General features: G+C 47.2%; 1 protein-coding gene across 1 annotated transcript in view; it reads left to right on the top strand.

The window, feature by feature from the left end:
* LOC119925748 (dual specificity protein phosphatase 13-like) overlaps positions 1 to 16,389 on the top strand; it is a 29,149-nt gene extending 12,760 nt beyond the window's left edge. Inside the window, exons 2-4 of the mRNA XM_038744161.1 lie at positions 2,243 to 2,428; positions 3,091 to 3,311; positions 15,657 to 16,389. Of these exons, the coding sequence (XP_038600089.1) occupies positions 2,244 to 2,428; positions 3,091 to 3,311; positions 15,657 to 15,859 (609 nt within the window). The 5' untranslated portion in view covers position 2,243 and the 3' untranslated portion in view covers positions 15,860 to 16,389. The remainder of the gene's footprint in view (positions 1 to 2,242; positions 2,429 to 3,090; positions 3,312 to 15,656) is intronic.
* Positions 16,390 to 23,003: the final 6,614 nt, after the last annotated feature.

Below are 23,003 nucleotides of genomic sequence, written 5' to 3'. Positions count from 1 at the left end.
ATGCTCAATAAATAACATTGATTGATGATAGGGACTGGTTTCTATTTATTGCTAAACACTACAAAACCTTGGGGTGTAGCCACATGGCTGGGGGCCAGATCAGTTACACAGAATGACCCTGGCTGACTAGGTAAGGATGTTGACTCTCCATACCCTCATTCCTTCCCCTCATTTATTTTAGTGTTCATCTCCCCGGATAAATTGTATGTTCCTTGAGGGCAGGGATCATGTCTGCTAACTCTACTGTGCTCGCCCACTCAGTGAAGAGAAGCAGCATGGCCTAGTGGATAGAGCATGGGCCTGGGAATCAGAAGGACCTGGGTTCTAATCCTGCCTCTGTCACTTTTTTTTAATGGCATTTACTAAGCGCTTACTATGTACAAAGCACTGTTCTAAGCGCTGGGGAGGTTACAAGGTGATCAGGTTGTCCCACAGGGTGCTCACAGTCTTCATCCCCGTTGTACAGATGAGGGACCTGAGGCACAGAGAAGGCAAGTGACTTACCCAAAGTCACACAGCTAATTGGCAGAGCTGGGATTCGAACCCATGACCTCTGATTCCAAAGCCCGTGCTCTTTCCACTGAGCCACTCTACTTTTGCGTGACCTTGGGAAAGTCACTTAACTTATCTGTGCCCTAATGATCCCATCTGTAAAATGGGGACTAAGACTGTGAGCCCCATGTGGGACATGGACTGTGTCCCACCTGATAAACTGACATCGACCCCAGTGCTTAGTATAGAGCCTGGCATATAGTAAGCGCTTAGTAGATACCATAAAAAAATCAAAATGCAATTGCTCGATTGAGTGATTGATCCTCATACTTCCCACGTAGTCCATGCTCAAGATCTGGGAGGGGTGGCCTGGATACTCTTATCTGCAGGAATTGGTGACCCTGGCTGGGAATCTCAGGAGTGCAAACTCATCCCTAGAGAAAGAGTTTAGGGCATTTTCATTCAATCATATTTGTTGAGCGCTTACTGTGTGCAGAGCACTGTACTAAGCGCTTGGGAAGTACAAGGCTAATAATATCTCCCCTGTCCTTCCTTCCTTTCCTCAGTTGGGCAGGCAGTCAAAGATCCTTCTAGGGGAGAGGGGGATGCCCAACTAGTCCTCTAGAGTGGAAGCTCACTGTGGGCAGGGAATGTGTCTACGAACTGTTTCATATTGTACTTTTCAAGCTTCAAGAGTACAAGGATCTGCACTCAGTAAGTGCTCAATGTGTTCAATTGATTGATTGGTTAGTTGTAGTCTCAAACAGCAATCAATTAATCAATCAGTCATATTTATTGAGCACTTACTGTGTGCAGAGCACAGTACTAAGCGCTTGGGAAGTACGAGTTGGCAGTTGCAGTCACCACAGCAGTGGTGACTGGAGGAATGCTCACTAGTAGTCTTTTAGACCGTGAGCCCACTTATTGGGTAGGGGCTATCTCTATATGTTGCCAACTTGTACTTCCCAAGCGCTTAGTACAGTGCTCTGCACACAGTAAGCGCTCAATAAATACGATTGATGATGATAGTAGGAAATGGTGAATGTGACTCAACCATTCAGGAAGAGGGTGAGGCCTCAGGGGAGCAAGGAGCAAAGTCTTTGTGAGCTGGAAGCCCCATGGCCCATATTGAGAAAGACGATTCCCCGCCAGCACTGGGACATTTGCCCTCAGATCTTCTGGCTAGAGAAGCAGCGTGGCTCAGTAGAAAGAGCACGTGCTTGGGAGTCAGAGGTCACGGGTTCAAATCCCGACTCCGCCACTTGTCAGCTGTGTGACTTTGGGCAAGGCACTTCACTTCTTTGGGCCTCAGTTCCCTCATCTGTAAAAAGGGATGAAGACTGTGAGCCCCCCGTGGGACAACTTAACCACCTTGTATCCTCCCCAGTGCTTAGAACCGTGCTTTGCACATAGTAAGTGCTTAACAAATGCCATCATTATATCGAGAAGCAGCGTGGCTCAGTGGAAAGAGCCCGGGCTTTGGAGTCGGAGGTCACAGGTTCAAATCCCGGCTCCGCCAGTTGTCAGCTGAGTGACTTTGGGTAAGTCACTTAACTTCTCTGTGCCTCAGTTACCTCATCTGTAAAATGGGGATTAAGATGGTGAGCCCCACGTGGGACAACCCGATCATCTTGTATCCGAACAGTGCTTTGCACATAGTAAGTGCTTAACAAATACCATGATTATTATTATCAACTGGAGGGGGAAATTCGGGCACCTTGGGGATACACCCGCTCGTTTTCCATTCCAGGATGGATTCGTTACAGAGGCAGGATCTCCGGCGTCCCAAGATCCACAGGATCCCCCGAGCCAGCATTCGGTGTCTCCATGCTTACCAGACCCCTACCCTGGCTGACCTGCAGCGACTCCTTTTGGAACACAGATCCTCCCTGGGCCACGTCAACGAAGTGTGGCCCAAACTCTACCTGGGAGATGCGTAAGAACCGTGCGCGCCCATGGCTCTCCGGGGAGGACAAGCTAGGGAGATCAATCAATCAATCATATTTATTGAGCGCTTACTATGTGCAGAGCACTGTACTAAGCGCTTGGGAAGTACAAATTGGCAACATATAGAGACAGTCCCTACCCAACAGTGGGCTCACAGTCTAAAAGGGGGAGACAGAGAACAAAACCAAACATACTAACAAAATAAAATAAATAGAATAGATATGTACAAGTAAAATAAATAAATAAATAGAGTAATAAATATGTACAAACATATATACATATATACAGGTGCTGTGGGGAAGGGAAGGAGGTAAGATGGGGGGATGGAGAGGGGGACGAGGGGGAGAGGAAGGAAGGGGCTCAGTCTGGGAAGGCCTCCTGGAGGAGGTGAGCTCCTCCAGGAGGAGGAGGAGGATGCGGGGAGGAAAGTCATGGGGGGGCCTCCCCAGAAGACAGCCTCTTCCACCCCAAGGACAAATACTTCATGGGGAACCAAGGATTTGTCTAATTGGGCTTCAGTTGAACAACGGGATGGGTAAAGACTGGTGGAGAGAAAGGAGAGGAAGGAAAAAGGGATTAATTGAGCGCGACCTCAGCTGACTTTTCCTTCTTTGCCCTACCCACCCCTCAAACCCGTGGCTCTCCCGGCAGGTACACTGCGAGGGACAAAAGAAAGCTCTCTCAGCTGGGCATCACCCACATCTTGAACGTGGCGGCGGGCAGGTACCACGTAGACACAGGGCCCAGATATTACCAGGAGATGGCTGTGGATTACTACGGGATCGAAGCAGACGACAGCCCATATTTTGACCTCAGCCCCTACTTTCATCCCGCTGCTCGCTATATCCGCGCTGCGCTGAACACCTCGCGAGGTAAGCGGTGTGGCTCGATGGAAAGAGCACGGGCTTGGGGGTCAGAGGTCAGAGGTTCTAATTCCGGCTCCACCACCTGTCGGCTGTGCGGCTTTGGGCAAGTCACTTAACTTCTCTGTGCCGCGGTTACCTCATCTGTAAAATGGGGATTACGACTGTAAGCCCCACGTGGGACAACCTGATCACCTTGTATCCTTCCCAGCGCTTAGAACAGTGCTTTGCACATAGTAAGTGCTTAACAAATGCCATTATTATTATTATTATTATTATTATTATTGTTCCCCCCCCCCCCCTTTTAGACTGTGAGCCCACTGTTGGGTAGGGACTGTCTCTATATGTTGCCAACTTGTATTTCCCAAGCGCTTAGTACAGTGCTCTGCACATAGTAAGCGCTCAATAAATACGATTGATTGATTGATTGATTGATTATTAAACAACACCTACTAGGAATGTCCATCTCTGGGGCCGATTGGTCAAGGGCAGGCAGACGGGAGAATTCAGAACAAATTGGGGCAAGGAGGGGAGACCTACCGAAGCAGCGTGTCTCAGTGGAAAGAGCCCGGGCTTGGGAGTCAGAGGTCATGGGTTCAAATCCTGGCTCCGCCGCATGTCAGCTGTGTGACTTTGGACAAGTCACTTCACTTCTCTGCGCCTCAGTTACCTCATCTGTAAAATGGGAAAGAAGATTGTGAGCCCCACGTGGGACAACCTGATCACCTTGTATCCTTCCCAGCACTTAGAACAGTGCTCAGCACATAGTAAGCACTTACCAAATACCAAAATTATTATTATTATTATTATTCACAGCCTGCTCAGTCCTCTCTGCCAGGTTGTCTGGCCAAGCTCAGAAGACTTAGATATGGGCCACTAGGCTAAAGAGCACCGCCCTGGGAGTCAGAAGGCCTGAGTTCTAATCCAGGCTTTGCCACTTGTCTCCAAAGTGATCTTGGGTAAGTCACTTAACTTCCCTGTGCCTTAAGTCCCCTCATCTGCAAAATGCAGATTCTATACCTGTTCTTCCTTCTTCTTAGACTGTGAACCCCATGTGGGACCTGATTACCTTGAATCTACCCCAGTGCTTAGTACAGTGCTTTGCACAGAGTAAGCGCTTAACAAATACCACAATTATTTAAGCACCCGCTATGAGTAGATTCCCTTTCCAACCCTCTAATCCAATGCAATCTCTGGTTCCTGGGAACTGAGCTTGAGTCTTCCAGACTCTTTACCTCAAAGCTAAATGGCTTTGAGTTTCCACTGCCCCAAGGCAGTGGTGGAAACAGAGCTGAGAGCAGCAGGCTGAGGGTTTGGCCCATGTGGGGAGCAGGATTCTGGTGGTAAAATTCTGATTTAGAGGATCTGTTTCTGGGGAAATCCCTGGAATCCTAGCAAGGGAGGAGGGCTCAAGCCCCAGGCAACACACATTAATATATATATTAATATATATATTACACACACATATATATATATGTGTGTGTATATATATGTGCAATATATATATAATATATATATTACACATATATGTGTGTGTGTGTGTGTGTGTGTGTGTGTGTGTGTGTGTGTGTTTTTAAATTGCAACGATAGAATCATCCACTTCAAAATGACTGTCTGGAGCATGCTTCCCTGGCCAGCTTTCACTCAGGTCTCTATGTTAGGTGGAGGGCAACTCTGAGAAGTGGAGCCAACGGGCCCAGCTGTCTCCCCTGGGGCAAACCCACTGTATCAGATCCAGCCCAGACCAGCGGGTGCTTCTCTCCCACATTATCCTCTGTGTCCCCCACTCAAAATTCCCTGTGGGCCTCACAGCCAGAAGCAGAGCCCGAGAGGCGACTCAATCCCATCTCTGTTACCCTCCCACCTCCTCCATCTCTTCCACCCAAGGCCTCTGGGCACTGTCCTTACCGGGTCCCTGTTACCAGGCTTTCCCACCTCTTCACAACTCACTGAGCGAGGGTTATGGCATATTTACCCGGCTGGGGAACACATTGCTATCACCTCCAGAGGGGCTGGGATGGTGGTGCCAGGTTTGCCTGCTGCCCAAACCCTGGCATCACAGTTAGAGCAGGATCCACAAAATGGGAGGCCTGAGGGTCGGAGTGCTAACTTCACCCCCCAGAGAACCAGGGAGCCCAAGTACTGCCATCCCTGGGTCAGACCAGTGGGCCATCAGCTCTTTCCTCTGACTCTCACAGGACAACGGAATGGATGGGGGAAAGGCCACCACCCTTGACACCCATGCTAATGGCTATAAATACACATCAATCAATCAATCAATCGTATTTATTGAGCGCTTACTGTGTGCAGAGCACTGTACTAAGCGCTTGGGAAGTACAAGCTGGCAACATATAGAGACGGTCCCTACCCAACAGTGGGCTCACAGTCTAAAAGGGGGAGACAGAGAACAAAACCAAACATACTAACAAAATAAAATAAATAGAATAGATATGTACAGGTAAAATAAATAAACACATAGAGTAATAAATACGTACAAACATATATACATATATACAGGTTCTGTGGGGAAGGGAAGGAGGAAAGATGGGGGTACCACATCTAAATCCTTAACCTTGTCCTCAACTTTTCATCTAGTTGCCTGATATGGACCACTTTTCTAAGAATTCATCCAAACCACTATTAGCCCTGCGATATTTTTCACTTGGGCGACTTCCATAGGTAATGAATTCCACATGCTGACCAGAGTGCCCCAGTTTCTCCATCTGTAAAGTGGAAAACTCCTCAGTTCTGATGTGCCAGGACTCTTTCTCTAGGAGTGTTAGAGACCCACCAAGGCCCCAGGTGGGCAGAAAATAAATGAATTAAATTTATAGCAATTAGTGTGCTGGATTTCCTCTAGACTGTCAGCTCCCTGTGGGCAGGAAACTTGTCTACCAACTCTGTTATTTTGTACTCTCCCAAGCACTCAAGAAATACAGTGGCCTTCACACTGTAAGTACTGTGATCCCCCCGTGGGACAACCTGATCACCTTGTAACCTCTCTGGCACTTAAAGCAGTGCTTTGCACATAGTAAGCACTTAATAAATGCCATCCTTATTATTATCATTATTATTCTCTGTGCCTCAGTTTCCTCATCTGTAAACTGGGGATTAAGACTGTGAGCCCCCCGTGGGACAACCTGATCACCTTGTAACCTCCCTGGTGCTTAGAACAGTGCTTTGCACATAGTAAACGCTTAATAAATGCCATTATTATTATTATTATTGATTGATTGTTTGATTGATCTTCCATGGACTTTCCAAGGAGAAACAGGAATCTTGGTAAAAACTCCACTTTTTCCACACGCCTGGTAATTACGGTATTTGTTAAGTGCTCGCTATATGTTAAGCACTGAACTAAGCAGTAGGGTAGATACAGCATATGCAGGTCAGATACAGTCCCAGATACAGCATATGCAGATCAGATCAGTCGCTGCTCCACTTGGGGTTCAAAGGGAGAAAGACAGGTATTTAATCCCCATTTTACAGATGAGGAAACTGAGACACAGAGAAGTTAAGTGACTTGCCCAAAGTCACACGGCTGGCAAGTGGGAGAGCCGGGATTAGAACTCATGACCTCTGACTCCCAAGCCAGCGCTCTTTCCACTGAGCCACGACAGCCTATCCCCATCTGACAAAGTGACAGGGGCCACCTCAGGTGGCAATTCCTAGCTGATCTCCCTGTCCCTGTCCCAGCAACCCACCTGAGATCATCATCATCATCAATCATATTTATTGAGCGCTTACTGTGTGCAGAGCACTGTACTAAGCGCTTGGGAAGTACAAGTTGGCAACATATAGAGACAGTCCCTACTCAACAGTGGGCTCACAGTCTAAAAGGGGGAGACAGAGAACAAAACCAAACATATTAACAAAATAAAATAAATAGAATAGATATGTACAAGTAAAATAAAGAAATAGAGTAATAAATATGTACCAACATATATACATATATACAAGTGCTGTGGGGAAGGGAAGGAGGTAAGTGGGGGGATGGAGAGGGGGATGAGGGGGAGAGGAAGGAAGGGATCAGTGATGCCAAAGCAAGAAGGCTGCTCGGAATAGACGGGAGGAAATCCAGGACTTTATTTGGGCAACGTCTCTTGGCACCAGAGGGGAATCTTTTTTTTTCTTTTTTTCTTTTAATGGTATCTGTCAAATGCTTAACTATGTGCCAGGCACTGTACTAAGCACTGGGGTGGATACAAGCAGATTGGGTTGGACACAGCCCTTGTCCCATGTGGGGTTTACAGTCTCAATCCCCATTTTCCAGATGAGGGAACTGAGGCCCAGAGAAGTAAAGTGACTTGCCCAAGGCTCATGCTCTATCTACTACGCCATGCTGCTTCTCGATCTGTCAGAGGTAAAGGTGTGGCTTGGGAGCCAGTGGTCGTGGTTCTAATCCCGGTTCCGTGACTTGTCTGCTGTGTGACTTTGGGCAAGTCACTTAACTTCTCTGTGCCTCAGTTCCCTCACCTGTAAAATGGGGATTAACACTGTGAGCCCCTCGTGAGACAACCTAATCACCTTGTATCCCCCCAGCGCTTAGAACAGTGCTTTGCACACAGTAAGCGCTTAACAAATAGCATTATTATTATTATTATAATTCTTGAAGGAGGGAATTTGCTAGAGACTGCCATAGAGGCTCACGTGGCTAAAATAGATGATGCTCTGGAGGGGTGTGTGCAGTCCCAGGAATCCTCTCTCTCTCTGTGCCCATTTTTCCCTTACCTAGGTCAAAGAAAGGAGCAGGGTTTTTTATTATTATTATTATCATTAATAAAACCTACTATTAATAGTAATGGTATTTAAGTTCTTAGTGTGTGCCAATCCCTGGTCTGAAGCCAGGGTAGATTCAAGACAATCAGATCAGGCACAATACCTGCCCCACTTGGGACTCACAGTCTAAGGGTGTGGGACATGAGGTATTTTAGTCCCCAATTTTCAGATTCATTCATTCATTCAATCATATTTATTGAGCGCTTGTGTGTAGAGCACTGTACTAAGCGCTTGGGAAGTACAAGTTGGCAACATAAAGAGATGGGCCCTACCCAAGAACAGGCTCACAGTCTAGAAGGGGGAGACAGACAACCAAACAAAACATGTGGACAGGTGTCAAGTCGTCAGAACAAATAGAATTAAAGCTAAATGCACATCATTAACAAAATAAATAGAATAGTAAATATGTACAGGTAAAATGAATAGAGTAATAAATCTGTACAAACATATATACAGGTGCTGGGGGGAGGGGAAGGAAGTAGGGCCGGGGGGATGGGGAGGAGGAGAGGAAAAAGGAGGCTTAGTCTGGGAAGGCCTCTTGGAGAAGGTGAGTTCTCAGTAGGGCTTTGAAAGGAGGAAGGGATGAGGAAACTGAGGCACAAAGAAATTAAACAACTTGCCCAATGTCTCACAATTGGCAGGCAGTGGAACTGAGATTAGAGCTCATCTCTTGGCTCCCAGTACTGTATCCTATCCACTAAGTCTGCTTTTTTGGTAGGAAGCTTAGCATCCCCTGCCCCTACCCCCTCTTCCCCACAGTTCAGTGCAACCCCATGCCTGGGTCAAAATTGGCATCAGGAACTTCCCTGACAGGAAGTCTCTGGAAAGATTTTAAGTCACTTTGTCCCTATTTCCCAGGGATTTCTTCTGCAGGGTGGTCTCTGAGCCCAGGCTCAAGGCAGACTGGTGCCTCCCCTCCACTCCTGGAACTGAGGACAGTACAAGTTCCCTCTAGAAATACCAGTTAGACCCTACCCACACCCCAAGCAGTGAGACATTCCAGGAGCATTTCTTCCCCTGGTTCCTCCCCCATCTCTAGGGAGCAGGTGATGGTGTGGTCACCGCATCAGAGGTGGAACTGAAGCCACCCCTCTGGCTCCTTAAATAAAGATTAAGTCATCAGAGGAACCTGAGCTGGGATGAGAGTTCATTGCGAGCAAAGCACCTGGCATGGTTGCCAGGCAGTGAGAGGCTGAGATCAATTTTCCCAGGATAGGGACAGCCCGTCTGCCGGAGAACCGAGTCCCAATCCGCTGGAGAAGAGGGGCTTAAAAGCTGTGACCATGATGATAAGGATGTTTGAGTGTGTCAGCGGGGGAGTGGGAGTGAGGAGAAGGAGGAAGAAGAAGAGTGAGAGTGAGGAGGAGGAGGGCATGGTGGTAATGGCTGGGGCAAGATGTGAGCAGCAAGCACTTGTCTCCTGGGGATTTGCAATAGCTAAACGGCCTCCCTGTAAAACCCGCTGAGACTCCCTCACCTCACCAGTTACCACGTTAAATAGCCCCCATTGTGTCTCAAGAGCAGGAGATTCCTGGTAAAATAAAAAATGGGGAGAAAACCCCATGAGATAATAATGGCATTTATTAAGCACTTACTATGTGCAAAGTACTGTTCTAAGCACTGGGAAGGTTAAAAGGTGATCAGGTTTTCCCACGGTGGGGGGTGGGGGGGCTCACGGTCTTAATCCCCATTTTACAGATGAGGGAACTGAAGCACAGAGAAGTTAAGTGACTTGCCCAAAGTCACACAGCTGACAATTGGCTGAGCCGGGGGTTTGAACTCATGACCTCTGACTCCAAAGCCCGTGCTCTTTCCACTGAGCCACGCTGCTTCTCTAGCCTTCCCACTGCTTAGTGGCCACTGTCCTGAAGCCATTGAACTTTTCCAACCCGTGTTTTTTTCCCCTTTAATGGCATATGTTAATTAATAATAATAATGGCATTTATTAAGTGCTTACTATGCGCAAAGCACTGTTCTAAGCGCTGGATGTGCCAGGCACTGAACTAAGCGCTGGGGTAGATACAAGCTAATCAGATTGGACACGGTCCATGTCCCATATGGGGCTCACAGGCTTAATCCCCATTTTATGGATGAGGGGACTGAGGCACAGAGAAATTAAGTGCACAAGGTTACCCAGCTGACAAGTGCTGGAGGCAGGATTAGAACCCAGGTCCTTCAAACTCCCAGGCCCATGCTCTATATCTACTAGGCAACACTGCTTCTCACTATGTGTCATGTGGGTGAGAGCCAGCCTTATCCTAGGTTCTGTAAATGCTAATTTGGGGTTTGAAAGGCATCACTCTGGGGGCACAGATATGGCACTGGCACCCTGAGGCTATCAGAGATTTCCTTGTTGTCCCATTTTATTCCAGAGTAGTGGAATAAATTGGCTTTAAAGCACTTAATCACCTTTCCCCCTCCTCCCTCACCTCACTACTCTCCTACTAGGACCCACCGAGGTCACACACTTTGTTCTTCTAATGCTAATCTTCTCACTGTACCTCCATCTCTTTTAGACTGTGAGCCCACTCTTTTAGACTGTGAGCCCACTCTTTTAGACTGTGAGCCCACTGTCTTTTAGACTGTGAGCCCACTGTCGGGTAGGGACTGTCTCTATTTGTTGCCAATTTGTACTTCCCAAGCGCTTAGTACAGTGCTCTGCACATAGTAAGCACTCGATAAATACGATTGATGACGATTGATGATGATCTCATCTATCTTGCTGCCGACCTCTTGCCCACATCCCACCTCTGGCCTGGAATGCCCTCCCTCCTCATATCAGATAGATAATTTCTCTCCCCCACTTCAAAACCTTATTGAAGGCACATCTCCTCCAAGAAGCCTTCCCTGACTAAGCCCTCCTCTCCTCTTCTCCCACTCCCTTTTGCGCCAGTCTTACTTGCTCCTTCATTTATCCTCCCTCCCAGCCCCATATCACTCATGGTGATGATGATGACAGTATTTGTAAAGCGTTTACTACGTGCCAAGCACTGTTCTAAGTGCTGGGGTAGATACAAGGTAATTAGGTTGTCCCCTGTGGAGCTCACAGTCTTAATCCCCATTTTACAGATGAGGTAACTAAGGCACAGAGAAGTGAAGTGACTTGCCCAAAGTCGCACAGCTGACAAGCGGCAGATCCAGGATTAGAACTGATGACCTCTGACTCCCAAGCCTGTGCTCTTTCCACTAAACCATGCTGCTTCTCTATGATGATGATGATGGCATTTGTTAAGTGCTTACTATGTGCAAAGCACTGTTCTAAGCACTGGGGAGAATACAAGCTAATCAGATTGTCCCACGTGGGGGCTCAAAGTCTTCACCCTCATTTTACAGATGAGGTAACTAAGGCACAGAGAAGATAAGGGACTTGCCCCAAATCACACAGCTCACAATTGGCAGAGTTGGGATTTGAATCCATGACCTCTGACTCTCAAGCCTGTGCTCTTACCAATAAACCATGCTCCTTCTCTATATATGTATATATCGATCTAACTATCTATATATAGCCATAATTTATTTAATTATTTATATTAATGTCTGTTTCCCCCCTCTATCCATTCAATCATATTTATTGAGTGCTTATTGTGTGCAGAGCACTGTACTAAGCACTTGCAAGACTGTGAGTTCATTGTGGGAAGGAATGTATTTGTTGTTATATTGTACTCTCCCAAGTGCTTAGTACAGTGTTTTGCACACAGTAAATGCTCCATAAATACAACTGAATGAATGAATGAATGTGGAGCCGGGCAGGAAAGGGAAAACACACAGCTTTGGAAGGCAGGAATGTGTCTCCAGTGTGTCTCTTGCTCTTGTTCATGGCACAGAGAATCCAGACAGTCCTGGGATCCTTGACTATGGTTTCTGAACCAGTCTCTTCCCCCGACCTCCCATCCCTCCAACCCTTCCCCCAGGGAAACGTGCCCACACGCTGTGACCTTTGGAGATCCATTTATATACATGACTATTCATAGTTATGCTGAACAAGGTCCAGATGTCCGATATTCGTCATTGAGCACTAGCACCGAGCACCCAGAGAGAGAAGAGGAAAACCCCAGGGCATCTTAAAGGGCCTGAGTTCTCACGACCAACATCAGGAATTTCCAGTGGACAGCGTGGCTCAGTGGAAAGAGCACGGGCTTGGGAGCCAGAGGTCATGGGTTCTAATTCCGCTCTGCCACTTCATTCATTCAATCGTATTTATTGAGCGCTTACTGTGTGCAGAGCACTGTACTAAGCACTTGGGAAGTACAAGTTGGCAACATATAGAGGCGGTCCCTACCCAACAACAGGCTCACAGTCTAGAAGGGGGAGACAGACAACATGTGGACAGGTGTCACTGGGCAAGTCATCTAACTTCTCTGTGCCTCAGTTCCCTCATCTGTAAAATGGGGATTAAGACTGTGAGCCCCACGTGGGACAACCTAATCACCTTGCATCCCCCCCAGCGCTTAGAACAGTGATTAGCACATAGTAAGCACTTAACAAATGCCATCATTATTATTATTATTATCCATGGAAAACCAAAGAGAGAATCTTGCTCCCAGATCATTGGAAACAACATATATTTCTCTCTGGTCCATTAATTCCTTAAGCCTTTGTAGGGTAAGCAACCTACCTCTGGCATCTACCAGGAGCAAGGGGGAAGGTGAGGAGAGCAAAGAGAATGTAACCTGAGTTTTCATACCGCCAGTCTCTAGCACATTGTGAGACATCTCAATTCTGAATATGGCTGATGAAGTGGGGTGACAGGGGCTGGGGTAGGTAGGGGGAAGTAAGAGGAGAGGGATCAAGGTCAGCCCCAGAGAATAACCCTGTCATTACTATTATTATTATATTACTATTCATTCATTTGTTAAGAGCTTTCTATGGGCCAAGCACTGCTCAAAGTCCTGGGGTAGATACCAGGTAATCAGGTGGGACGCAGTCCCTGTCTCACATGGGTCTTACAGTCTAAGTATGAGAGAGAACAGGAATTGAATCCCCATTTTACAGTTGAGGAAACTGAGGCAAGGAGAAGTTAAGTGACTTACCCAAGGTCACGCAACAGGCAAGTGGCAGAGCCGGGATTAGGACCTAGGTCCTCTGACTCACTCCCAGGCCTGTGCTCATTCCACTAGGGTGCATGAAACTCTGCAAGGAAACGGCAGGGCTACAGAAACCTAGGTTTCTGCAAAAGAGCTGTGATGATGATGATGATGATGGCATTTATTCATTCATTCATTCAATCATATTTATTGAGCGCTTACTGTGTGCAGAGCACTGTACTAAGCACTTGGGAAATACAAGTTGGCAACATATAGAGACGGTCCCTACCCAACAGCGGGCTCACAGTCTAGAAGGGGCTTACTATGTGCAAAGCACTGTTCTAAGCGCTGGGGAGGTTACAAGGTGATCAGGTTGTCCCATGGGGGGCTCACAGTCTTCATCCCCATTTTACAGATGAGCCAACTAAGGCTACAAAGGGGAGGCAGGGGGAACTGACAGCATGGGGAGGTGGGAGACAGGGAGTAGGGAGGGACTGATGGTCCTTTTCATGCAGCCCATCTTGGGACTAGAGCCTCATTGCAGGGCTGAAAAAGGAATCAACCCCAAGGGGTCTAAAGATCCTGTTTTGTCTCCTCTTCCACTTCTCTGTCTGGGCTTTGACCTCTGTTGTTTCCCCTTACCTGTAATATATTTTAGTGTCTTCCTCCCTGGCTTGATCGTGCAGGGATCATGCCTACAATCAATCAATCAATCAATCAGTATTCATTGAGCACTTACTGTGGGCACAGCACTATGCTAAATGCTTTGGAAAGCACAACAGAGTTGTACTAGCTTTAGTGTAGTCAGTCAGTCAACCAGTTGCATTTATTGAGCACTTATCACGAGCAGGGCAATTTACTAAGCAGGTGGGAGAGTACAATATAAAATAAACAGACACCTTCCCTGCCCACAATGAGCTTACAGTCTAGGCAGGGAGACAGACATTAATATAAATAAAAAATAAATTACAGATATGTACATAAGTGCTGTGGGGCTGGAAAGGGGAAGAATAAAGGGAGCAAGTCAGGGTGACACAGAAGGGAGTGGGAAAAGATGAAAGCAAGGCCTCTTGGAGAAGCGGTGCCTTCAATAAGGCTTTGAAGGTGGGAAGAGTGATTGTCTGTCAGATATGAGGAGGGAGGGCTTTCCAGGTCAGAGGCAGGAAATGCCTCTGTTGTCAACTTGTACTTCCCAAGTGCTTAGTACAGTGCTCTGCACACCGTAAGTGCTCAATAAATACGATTGAATGAATGAATGAAGTGGTCGGCCGGTCAGCAGCCATATAGGAGAGATCGAGGTACAGTGAGAAGGTTAGCATTAGAGGGGGCAAGGTGATGGAGTGATTTAAAGCTAATGGTGAAGAGTTTCTGTCTGGGAGAGTGTATTCTCCCAAGTGCTTAATAATAATAATCTCAATAATAATTGTGGTATTTGTTAAGCACTTATTATGTGCCAAGCACTGTTTTAAGCGCTCGTGTAGATACGAGGTAGTCAGTACAGTGCTCCTCACAGGGCAAGTGGAGAAGCAGCGTGGCTCAGTGGAAAGAGCATGGGTTTTGGAGTCAGAGGTCATGGGTTCAAATCCCAACTCTGCCTATTGTCGGCTGTGTGACTTTGGGCAAGTCACTTAATTTCTCTGTGCCTCAGTTACCTCATCTGTAAAATGGGGATTAAGACTGTGAGCCCCCTGTGGGACAACCTGATCACCTTGTAACCTCCCCAGCACTTAGAACAGTGCTTTGCACATAGTAAGCGCTTAATAAATGCCATTATTATTATTATTATTATTATTATTATACATCCTCACCCTGGGCTTCAAGGCTGTCCATCACCTCGCCTCCTCCTACCTCACCTCCCTTCTCTCCTTCTACAGCCCACCCCGCACCCTCCGCTCTTCTGCCGCTAATCTCCTCACTGTGCCTCGTTCTCGCCTGTCCCGCCGTCGACCCCCAGCCCACGTCATCCCCCGGGCCTGGAATGCCCTCCCTCTGCCCATCCGCCAAGTTAGCTCTCTTCCTCCCTTCAAGGCCCTGCTGAGAGCTCACCTCCTCCAGAAGGCCTTCCCAGACTGAGCCCCTTCCTTCCTCTCCCCCTCGTCCCCCTCTCCATCCCCCCATCTTACCTCCTTCCCTTCCCCACAGCACCTGTATATATGTATATATGTTTGTACATATTAATTACTCTATTTATTTATTTATTTATTTATTTATTTATTTATCTTACTTGTACATATCTATTCTATTTATTTTATTTTGTTAGTGTGTTTAGTTTTGTTCTCTGTCTCCCCCTTTTAGACTGTGAGCCCACTGTTGGGTAGGGACTGTCTCTATATGTTGCAAACTTGTACTTCCCAAGTGCTTAGTACAGTGCTCTGCACACAGTAAGCGCTCAATAAATACGATTGATGATGATGATGATACATACTACTAATGGAGTGCTGACAGACTGCGTTCTGATGCACAGGTGATTCTGTAAGCCAGGGCTCACCTCTCCCGGGGCAGCCGGCTTCCTCTCAGCTGAGGATTGTGACGGTGACCTTTGTGTCCGCAGGACGGGTCTTCGTGCACTGCGCGATGGGGGTGAGCCGCTCGGCCACGCTGGTCCTGGCCTTCCTCATGATCTGCGAGAACATGACACTGCTGGACGCCATCCGGGCGGTGCGCACCCACAGAGGCATCTGTCCCAACTCGGGCTTTCTCCGGCAGCTTCAGGTGCTAGACCGCCGGTTACTGCAGGAGACTGGGAGACTGTGACGGTGGGCCCCCCCAGAAGGAAACCAAGTCAAGCGCCTAGGCCCTGAAGGACGATGCGGGGACTCACCATTGGCAGGACCGAGAGATGTACATAGCCACCAACAGAGTTGCTGCTGCCGCTGCTTGAATGTGAGATAGATTTAGCCGGTGGAAATGCCACAGAAATAACATACATTTGACTGTAACCTGTAATAGGGAGATCATTAGGCAAAAGCAACTATTCCAGATCTTGGGGTATTTTTGATGCTTTTTTTAATGTGACGTGGCGGAAGCAATGTGCAGTTCTCTCACTGCTCCTCTGTTCTTTCACCATGACCCCAGCCCACCGCCTCATTCTTCCTATAGATGGGCGGGCGACACCTGTGCAAGATTAACAGTCTGCTTCCTCCCATTTGCCCAAATGGACCCCTCCCATTCTTTGTCCCTGCTCAGACGGGTCACAGCACTTCTGGGAATTCTTCGTAGACTAGTTCATATCGTGACATTACTGAGAAGCAGCATGGCCTAGTGGATAGAGCATGGGCTTGTGAGTCAGAAGGACCTGGGTTCTAATCCCGGCTCCGCCACCGTCTGCTGTGTCACTTCACTTCTCTGTGCCTCAGTTACCTCATCTGTAAAATGGGGGTTAAGACCATGAGCCCCAGGTGGGACAGAGACTCTATCTGACCTGATTTGCTTGTATCCACTCCAGCACTTAGTACAGTGCCTACCACATAGTAAGTGTTTAACAAATACTACAGTTATTATTATTATTATTATTATTATTATTATTATTATTATTATTATTATTATTATTATTACTGGGTGGTGGTCTCAGCGCTAAATCTGTGCTGAAAGAGACCCCAAAATCACTTTAGGAGTTCCCGGACCTTGGTCAGCCTCTGCTAGGTCTTAAAGCCGTCCCCCTTCTTCCAATGCAGATGCAGAGACCTTTTTCCTCAGTGTTCCCCAAATCCCTGCCCCTCTTTTGCTGCCACCACCTTTCAGCCGAAGCCCAGGCATCTCCCCAAGGGTGAAGCATTCTTCAAGGATTACTACCACTTCCCTCCTAGGTCTGGTTACAGGAAGCTCGTGGAGAAAGTGCTCCCTTTCATTCTGTGAGCTTCCCAGATCCACGGGTCTCCCTGGCTCCTGGGGCTTCTCCTCCAGCCCACTGCAGGCGAACTCCAAGATCTGAGATCTCAGCAACGTTTCACGGTTTCTTAATTTGGTAACAGTCAATCCATCAATTAATAGTATTTTTTGAGTGTTTACTGTGAGCAGAGCACTGTACTAAGTGCCGGGGAAAGTATAATACAACAGAGTTGGTAGATGTGATCCCCACACATAGTAAGTGCTTAACAAGTAAGGCTGAAAATAAAGGAGCTCACAGCCTACAAGGAATTGCTTACAGTCTACAGTAACAATGAAAACAATTCTTGTTCCAACTATCTTTCACTAGATCTGACAATTTTTACTCCAGGACTCTCTGTACTTCCTTAAGTGACCCGGAACTCATGTCCCTCTGGTCTTTCCCCCTTGTCTCTCTGGGCATCTCCTGTTTCACCTCCAAGTCCTTCAGAAGCAGGGTCTCTTAGTATCTTTTCTCTCCCTCTGGGAAAGGAACCATGCTCCTTTTCATTCATGCAATCATATTTATTGAGCGCTTACTGTGTGCAGAGCACTGTACTAAGCGCTTGGGAAGTACAAATCGGCAACATATGGAGACGGTCCCTACCCAACAACGGGTTCACAGCCTAGAAGGGGGAGACAGACAGCAAAACAAAACAAGTACACAGTAGACTGGACTCCTTTTGAGTCCTTCCTCTGAACCCCAAACTTTCCAGGGTATTTTAACCCCCTCAGGGATGATCTCTGAACCCCTCCCGTGCCCCATTTCCATTCAGGGCACAAGCTTCCCCTGTACTCTCCTCTTCCAGGCCCACTGTTCTCCACAACTTGGCACAACTACCTGGCCCCATAATTCCTCCCCAATCCTTCTCTCTGAATGGCTCAACTAAGTATTTACATTCCCCTCAGGGTGTGGCACCATGGGGTGACTCTCCTGGCTTCCTCCTCCCCTTCCCTAGTGCAGGGACCAGCCAGAACAGCCACCACAGATATCTTGAGGCAAACTCAGCTCATCTCAGCACAGCCTTCACACTATGCATGTATGTAATCATCATCAATCGTATTTATTGAGCGCTTACTGTGTGCAGAGCACTGTACTAAGTGCTTAATGATGGCATTTGTTAAGCACTTACTATGTGCAAAGCACTGTTCTAAACGCTGGGGAGGTTACAAGGTGATCAGGTTGTCCCAAGGGGGACTCATAGTCTTCACCCCCATTTTACAGATGACGGAACTGACTCACAGAGAAGCTAAGTGACTCACTCACAGTCGCATAGCTGACAATTGGCAGGGTTGGGATTCGAGCCCATGACCTCTGACTCCAAAGCCCGTGCTCTTTCCACTGAGCCATGCTGCTTCTCTAAAAATAATAATGGCATTTGTTAGGTGCTTACTATGTGCGAAGCACTGTTCTAAGCGCTGGGGGGATACAAGGTAATCAGGTTGTCCCACGTGGGGCTCACAGTCTTCATCCCTATTTTACTGATGAGGGAACTGAGGCCCAGAGAATGAAGTGTTTTGCCCAAAGTCACACAGCTGATAAGTGGTGGAGCCAGGATTAGAACCCATGACCTCTGGCTCCCAAGCCTGGGCTCTTTCCACTGAGCCACGCTGCTTTGACAGCTATTGGTGGGGGGCTAGCAGCTAGCAGGAGCCACGTCATACCTAGAAGCAGCATAGCCTAGTGGGTAGAGCAGGGGCTGTTGAGTCAGAGACACTTGGGTTCTAATCCCGGTTCTGCCACTTGTCTGCTGTGTGATCTCGGGCAAGTCACTTCACTTCTCTGTCCCTCAGTGACCTCATCTGTAAAATGGGGATTAAAACTGCGAGTCCCACGTGGGACAGGGACTGTCTCCAACCTGATTAACTTATCTACCTCAGCGCTTAGAATAGTGCCTGATACACAGTAAGTGCTAAATACCATCGAAAAAACTCCTCTGCTTAGATATAATAATAATGATGGCATTTGTTAAGCACTTACTATGTGCAAAGCATTGTTCTAAGCGCTGGGGAGGATACGAGGTGATCAGATTGTCCCACGTGGGGCTCACAGTCTTCATCCCCATTTTACAGATGAGGTAACTGAGGTGCAGAGAAGGGAAGTGACTTGCCCAGCTGACAATTGGCAGAGCCGGAACTTGAATCCATGACCTCTGACTCTCAAGCCCGGGCTCTTTCCATTGAGCCACGCTGCTTGCCTCCAAAAATTGTGCCTAACAGCCATTAGGTATAGTAAGAGGCATGAGGCCATTGAAGCTTATCCTTAAGCTGCTGAGGCTTTTTCTAGAATCAATCAATCGATGGTATTTATTGAGCACTTACTATGTGCAGAGCACTGTACTAAGCGCTTGGGAGAGTACAATGCAACAGATGTAGCAGACATATTCCCTGCCCATAATGACCTTATAGGCTAGAGGGGGAGAAAGATATAAAAATGAATAAATACTTTAAAATATATCATTAAAAGATATAATAATAATGGTATTTGTTAAGCACTTACTATGTGCCAAGCACTGTTCTAAGCGCTGGGGGAATACAAGGTGATCAGGTTGTCCCACGTGGGGCTCACAATCTTAATTAATCTTAAGAGAAGCAGCGTGGCTCAATGGAAAAGAGCCCAGGCTTTGGAGTCAGAGGTCATGGGTTCAAATCCCGGCTCCACCAATTGTCAGCTGTGTGACTTTGGACAAGTCACTTAACTTCTCTGTGCCTCAGTTACCTCATCTGTAAAATGGGGATTAAGACTGTGAGCCTCCCGTGGGACAACCTGATCATCTTGTAACCTCCCCAGCGCTTAGAACAGTGCTTTGCACATAGTAAGTGCTTAATAAATGCCATCATTATTATTAATTCCCATTTTACAGATGAGGTAACTGAGGCTCAGAGACGTGAAGTGACTTGCCCAAAGTCACACAGCTGACAATTGGTGGAGCCAGGATTTGAACCCATAACCTCTGACTCCAAAGCCCGGGCTCTTTCCACTGAGCCACGCTGCTTCTCCAAGCCATGCTGCTTCTAAGTGCTGTGGGGTCGGGGGTCGGGGTGAATATCAAATGTCCAAAGGTCACAGATCCAAATGCAGAGATGATGCAGAAAGGAGAGCGAGCTGGGGAAAAGAGGGCTTCACCGGGGAAGGCCCCTTGGAGAAGATGTGACTCTAATAATGTTTAGAAGGAGGAAAGAGTAGTGGATCTGAGATACGTGGAGCAGGAGGGAGTTCCACACTGGGGGAAGACTTGGGAAAGGGGTTGGCGGCGAGATAGATGAGATCGGGGCACAGTGAGAAAGCTCATGATAGAGGAGCGGAGTGTGCAGGCTGGGCTGTCGTAGAAGATTAGCATGGTGAGGTGGGATGGGAAAGTTGATTGAGAGCTTTGAAGCCGATGGTAAGGAGTTTCTGTTTGATGTGGAAGTGCATGGGCAGCCGTCCCTACCTCTCTTGCAACTCCAGCCTCCACTCCAGGGAGCCTGAGATCCATGACCCAATCACAGAACTCAGGCACTAACAAATGTGTTGCTTTTAATGTCCATGTTCTAAAATAGCATGCTGACTGTCACCTTCTACTCCACACTTTCTTTTGACTGCTTCCCCTGTGCTTTCAAACATACCCACATGTCCCATGTTAAAAAAACCCCACAAAACCTCTCTCAACCCCACTGCACTATCCAGCCATCATTTCAATTCGATTCAATCATATTTATTGAGCGCTTACTGTGTGCAGAGCACTGTACTAAGCGCTTGGGAAGTACAAGTTGGCAACATATAGAGACCGTCCCTACCCAACAGTGGGCTCACAGTCCATGTCCCTCATATTATTCCTGACCAAATTCCTTTGAGTCATTCATTCATTCATTGATTCATTCAATCATATTTATTGAGCACTTACTGAAGTACAAGTTGGCAACACATAGAGACGGTCCCTACCCAACAACGGGCTCACCGCCTAGAAGGGGGGAGACAAGACAACAAAACAAAACATATGGACAGGTGTCAAGTCAAGTCATTCACACCTAGTGCCTCTGCTTCCTCTCCCTTCTTGACCCTCAATAATCCAGCTTCTGCCCCCTCCGCTCCACTACAGTTCCTTCTCCAAGGCCACCAGTGACATCTTTGTTACTGTTTTCTTGGTTCAGAAGAATAGGTGGGAACTAAGGGCAATAGGAGACTGGATCAATGGCACCTTCCATCCAGGGTGTGTGGGGATGACATAACTCACAGGGTTATTGCCCACCAATAGATTTGGTCGGGAACACAATCTGCTGCCCCTGCCCCATTGATTCCATATATTCTCAGCTCTTTGGCTGAGACAGTTCTCCACTTGGTGCTTTCTTTGGATGTCAAATGGAAGGGTTACAAGTCAGTGCCACAGATTGCTATAAAACGCTCTACAGATTTGTGTCCATTCTAAATTCCCTGGAAAAAACATCTGCAAGATTGTTCCTTGCTCCACTCCTGGGAAGGAAGTCTAGAATCTGGCCTTTGTGGGATAACCCTCCCTTGTCTATGCTTATCCCCCTTAATCTGCAGACAGGCAGTTTATGGGATTTCTCCAGATCTGAACCCAGGCACATCCTGCGAGGCTCCAAGCAGCTCAGTCTGCTTTTGCTGTACAGTATTTAAATCAGTACATCTGTGGGCAACAACTTGCAGTTCCATGAATTGTTCTGACACAGTGTTCCAGGCAACATCTGTTTTCACTCCAGCCTCTTTTAACTTTCAGATGTGAGTAACAAAAGCTCGCTTTCATGCCGGTCCTTCCTTTCCAGTTGGCAGGAGCATCGTTCTTACGAAAGGATCGTTCGGCAGGATGCTCTGTTTGCCATTTCATATTTTTCCTATTGCATCTATTTTTAGCGGATGATTGGTATTCCTGAGGACCTGCTCCTTTAATCTTTGTCGTTAGAGCGCAACTTGACAATTCGGATCTCCATTTATCTCGTCGAGACCAAACCACTTCCTCCGCTTATCCGAAATGAGCTTCATGCTCATATGCTCTCAGCTTCAAACACCAGCCAGCTGGTCTTCATCCTGACCGGCCCCTTCTGGGCTCCCAATGTTTCAGTCTCTTGCCGGACTGTTGTCGGTCCCCAGAGGGATCCAGATGTTATTTAGTCTGCTGCTCTCGGGGAAGGTGGGCACTGAGATTTAAAGGCTGAATCACTTTTCCCAATCATAAAAAGTTCCCAGAAGACTACGCTGCCCTCAAAAGAGTTATGCTGCAAACTTTCAGGCCCAGGGACCAGACTAATGGGAAAACACTTGAGTCAGAAGGACCAGGGTTCTAATCCTGATTCCACCACTTATCTGCTATGTGACCTTGAGCAAGTCATTTATTTATATATGTATATTAATGTCTGTCTCCCCCTCTAGACTGTGAGGTTGCTGTAGGCAGGGAATGTGTGTCTGTTGTTGTACTGTATTCCTCCAAGTGCTTGTTACAGTGCTTTGCACACAGTAAGTGCTCAATGAGTATAATTGAATGAATGAATGAAGTCACTTCACTTTTCTGTGCCTTAATTACTTCATCTGTAAAATGGGGATTAAGACTCTGAGCCCCATGAAGGACATGAACAGTGTCTAACTTGATTAACTTGCATCTACCCCAGCACTTAGTACAGTGCCCGGCACACAGTAGGCGCTTAACTAATACCGTAAAAAAGAAAAAACCACTGGATGAGGTACCGCAACAAGAAACCCACCCCAAAATGTAAACAGAATGCTCAATTGGAAGGCCCAAAGGGGAGAGCGGCTAATAGGCTGGAGTAGTGTGATAGAAAATGAAAACTTCCCAGCTATGCTAATCCCCTTGATGACTTGGTTTTTCAGTTTGCTTATCCTGGCTTCCTCCAGACTGTAAAGCTCGTGTGGGCAGGGAATGTCTCTGTTATATTGTACTCTCACAAGTGCTTAGTACAGTTCTCTGTACACAGTAAGCATTCAATAAATTCAACTGATTGACTGCCCAGTGAAGACCCATCCTTTTGTTTCACTTTCTATTTGTAGCCAGCTTTCTGACTACAAACAACAGAAATA

This window comes from Tachyglossus aculeatus, chromosome 3, assembly GCF_015852505.1.
Source record: "Tachyglossus aculeatus isolate mTacAcu1 chromosome 3, mTacAcu1.pri, whole genome shotgun sequence".
In the NCBI taxonomy this organism is placed as follows: Eukaryota; Metazoa; Chordata; class Mammalia; order Monotremata; family Tachyglossidae; genus Tachyglossus; species Tachyglossus aculeatus.
This window is presented reverse-complemented; position numbering and strand designations above follow the sequence as displayed.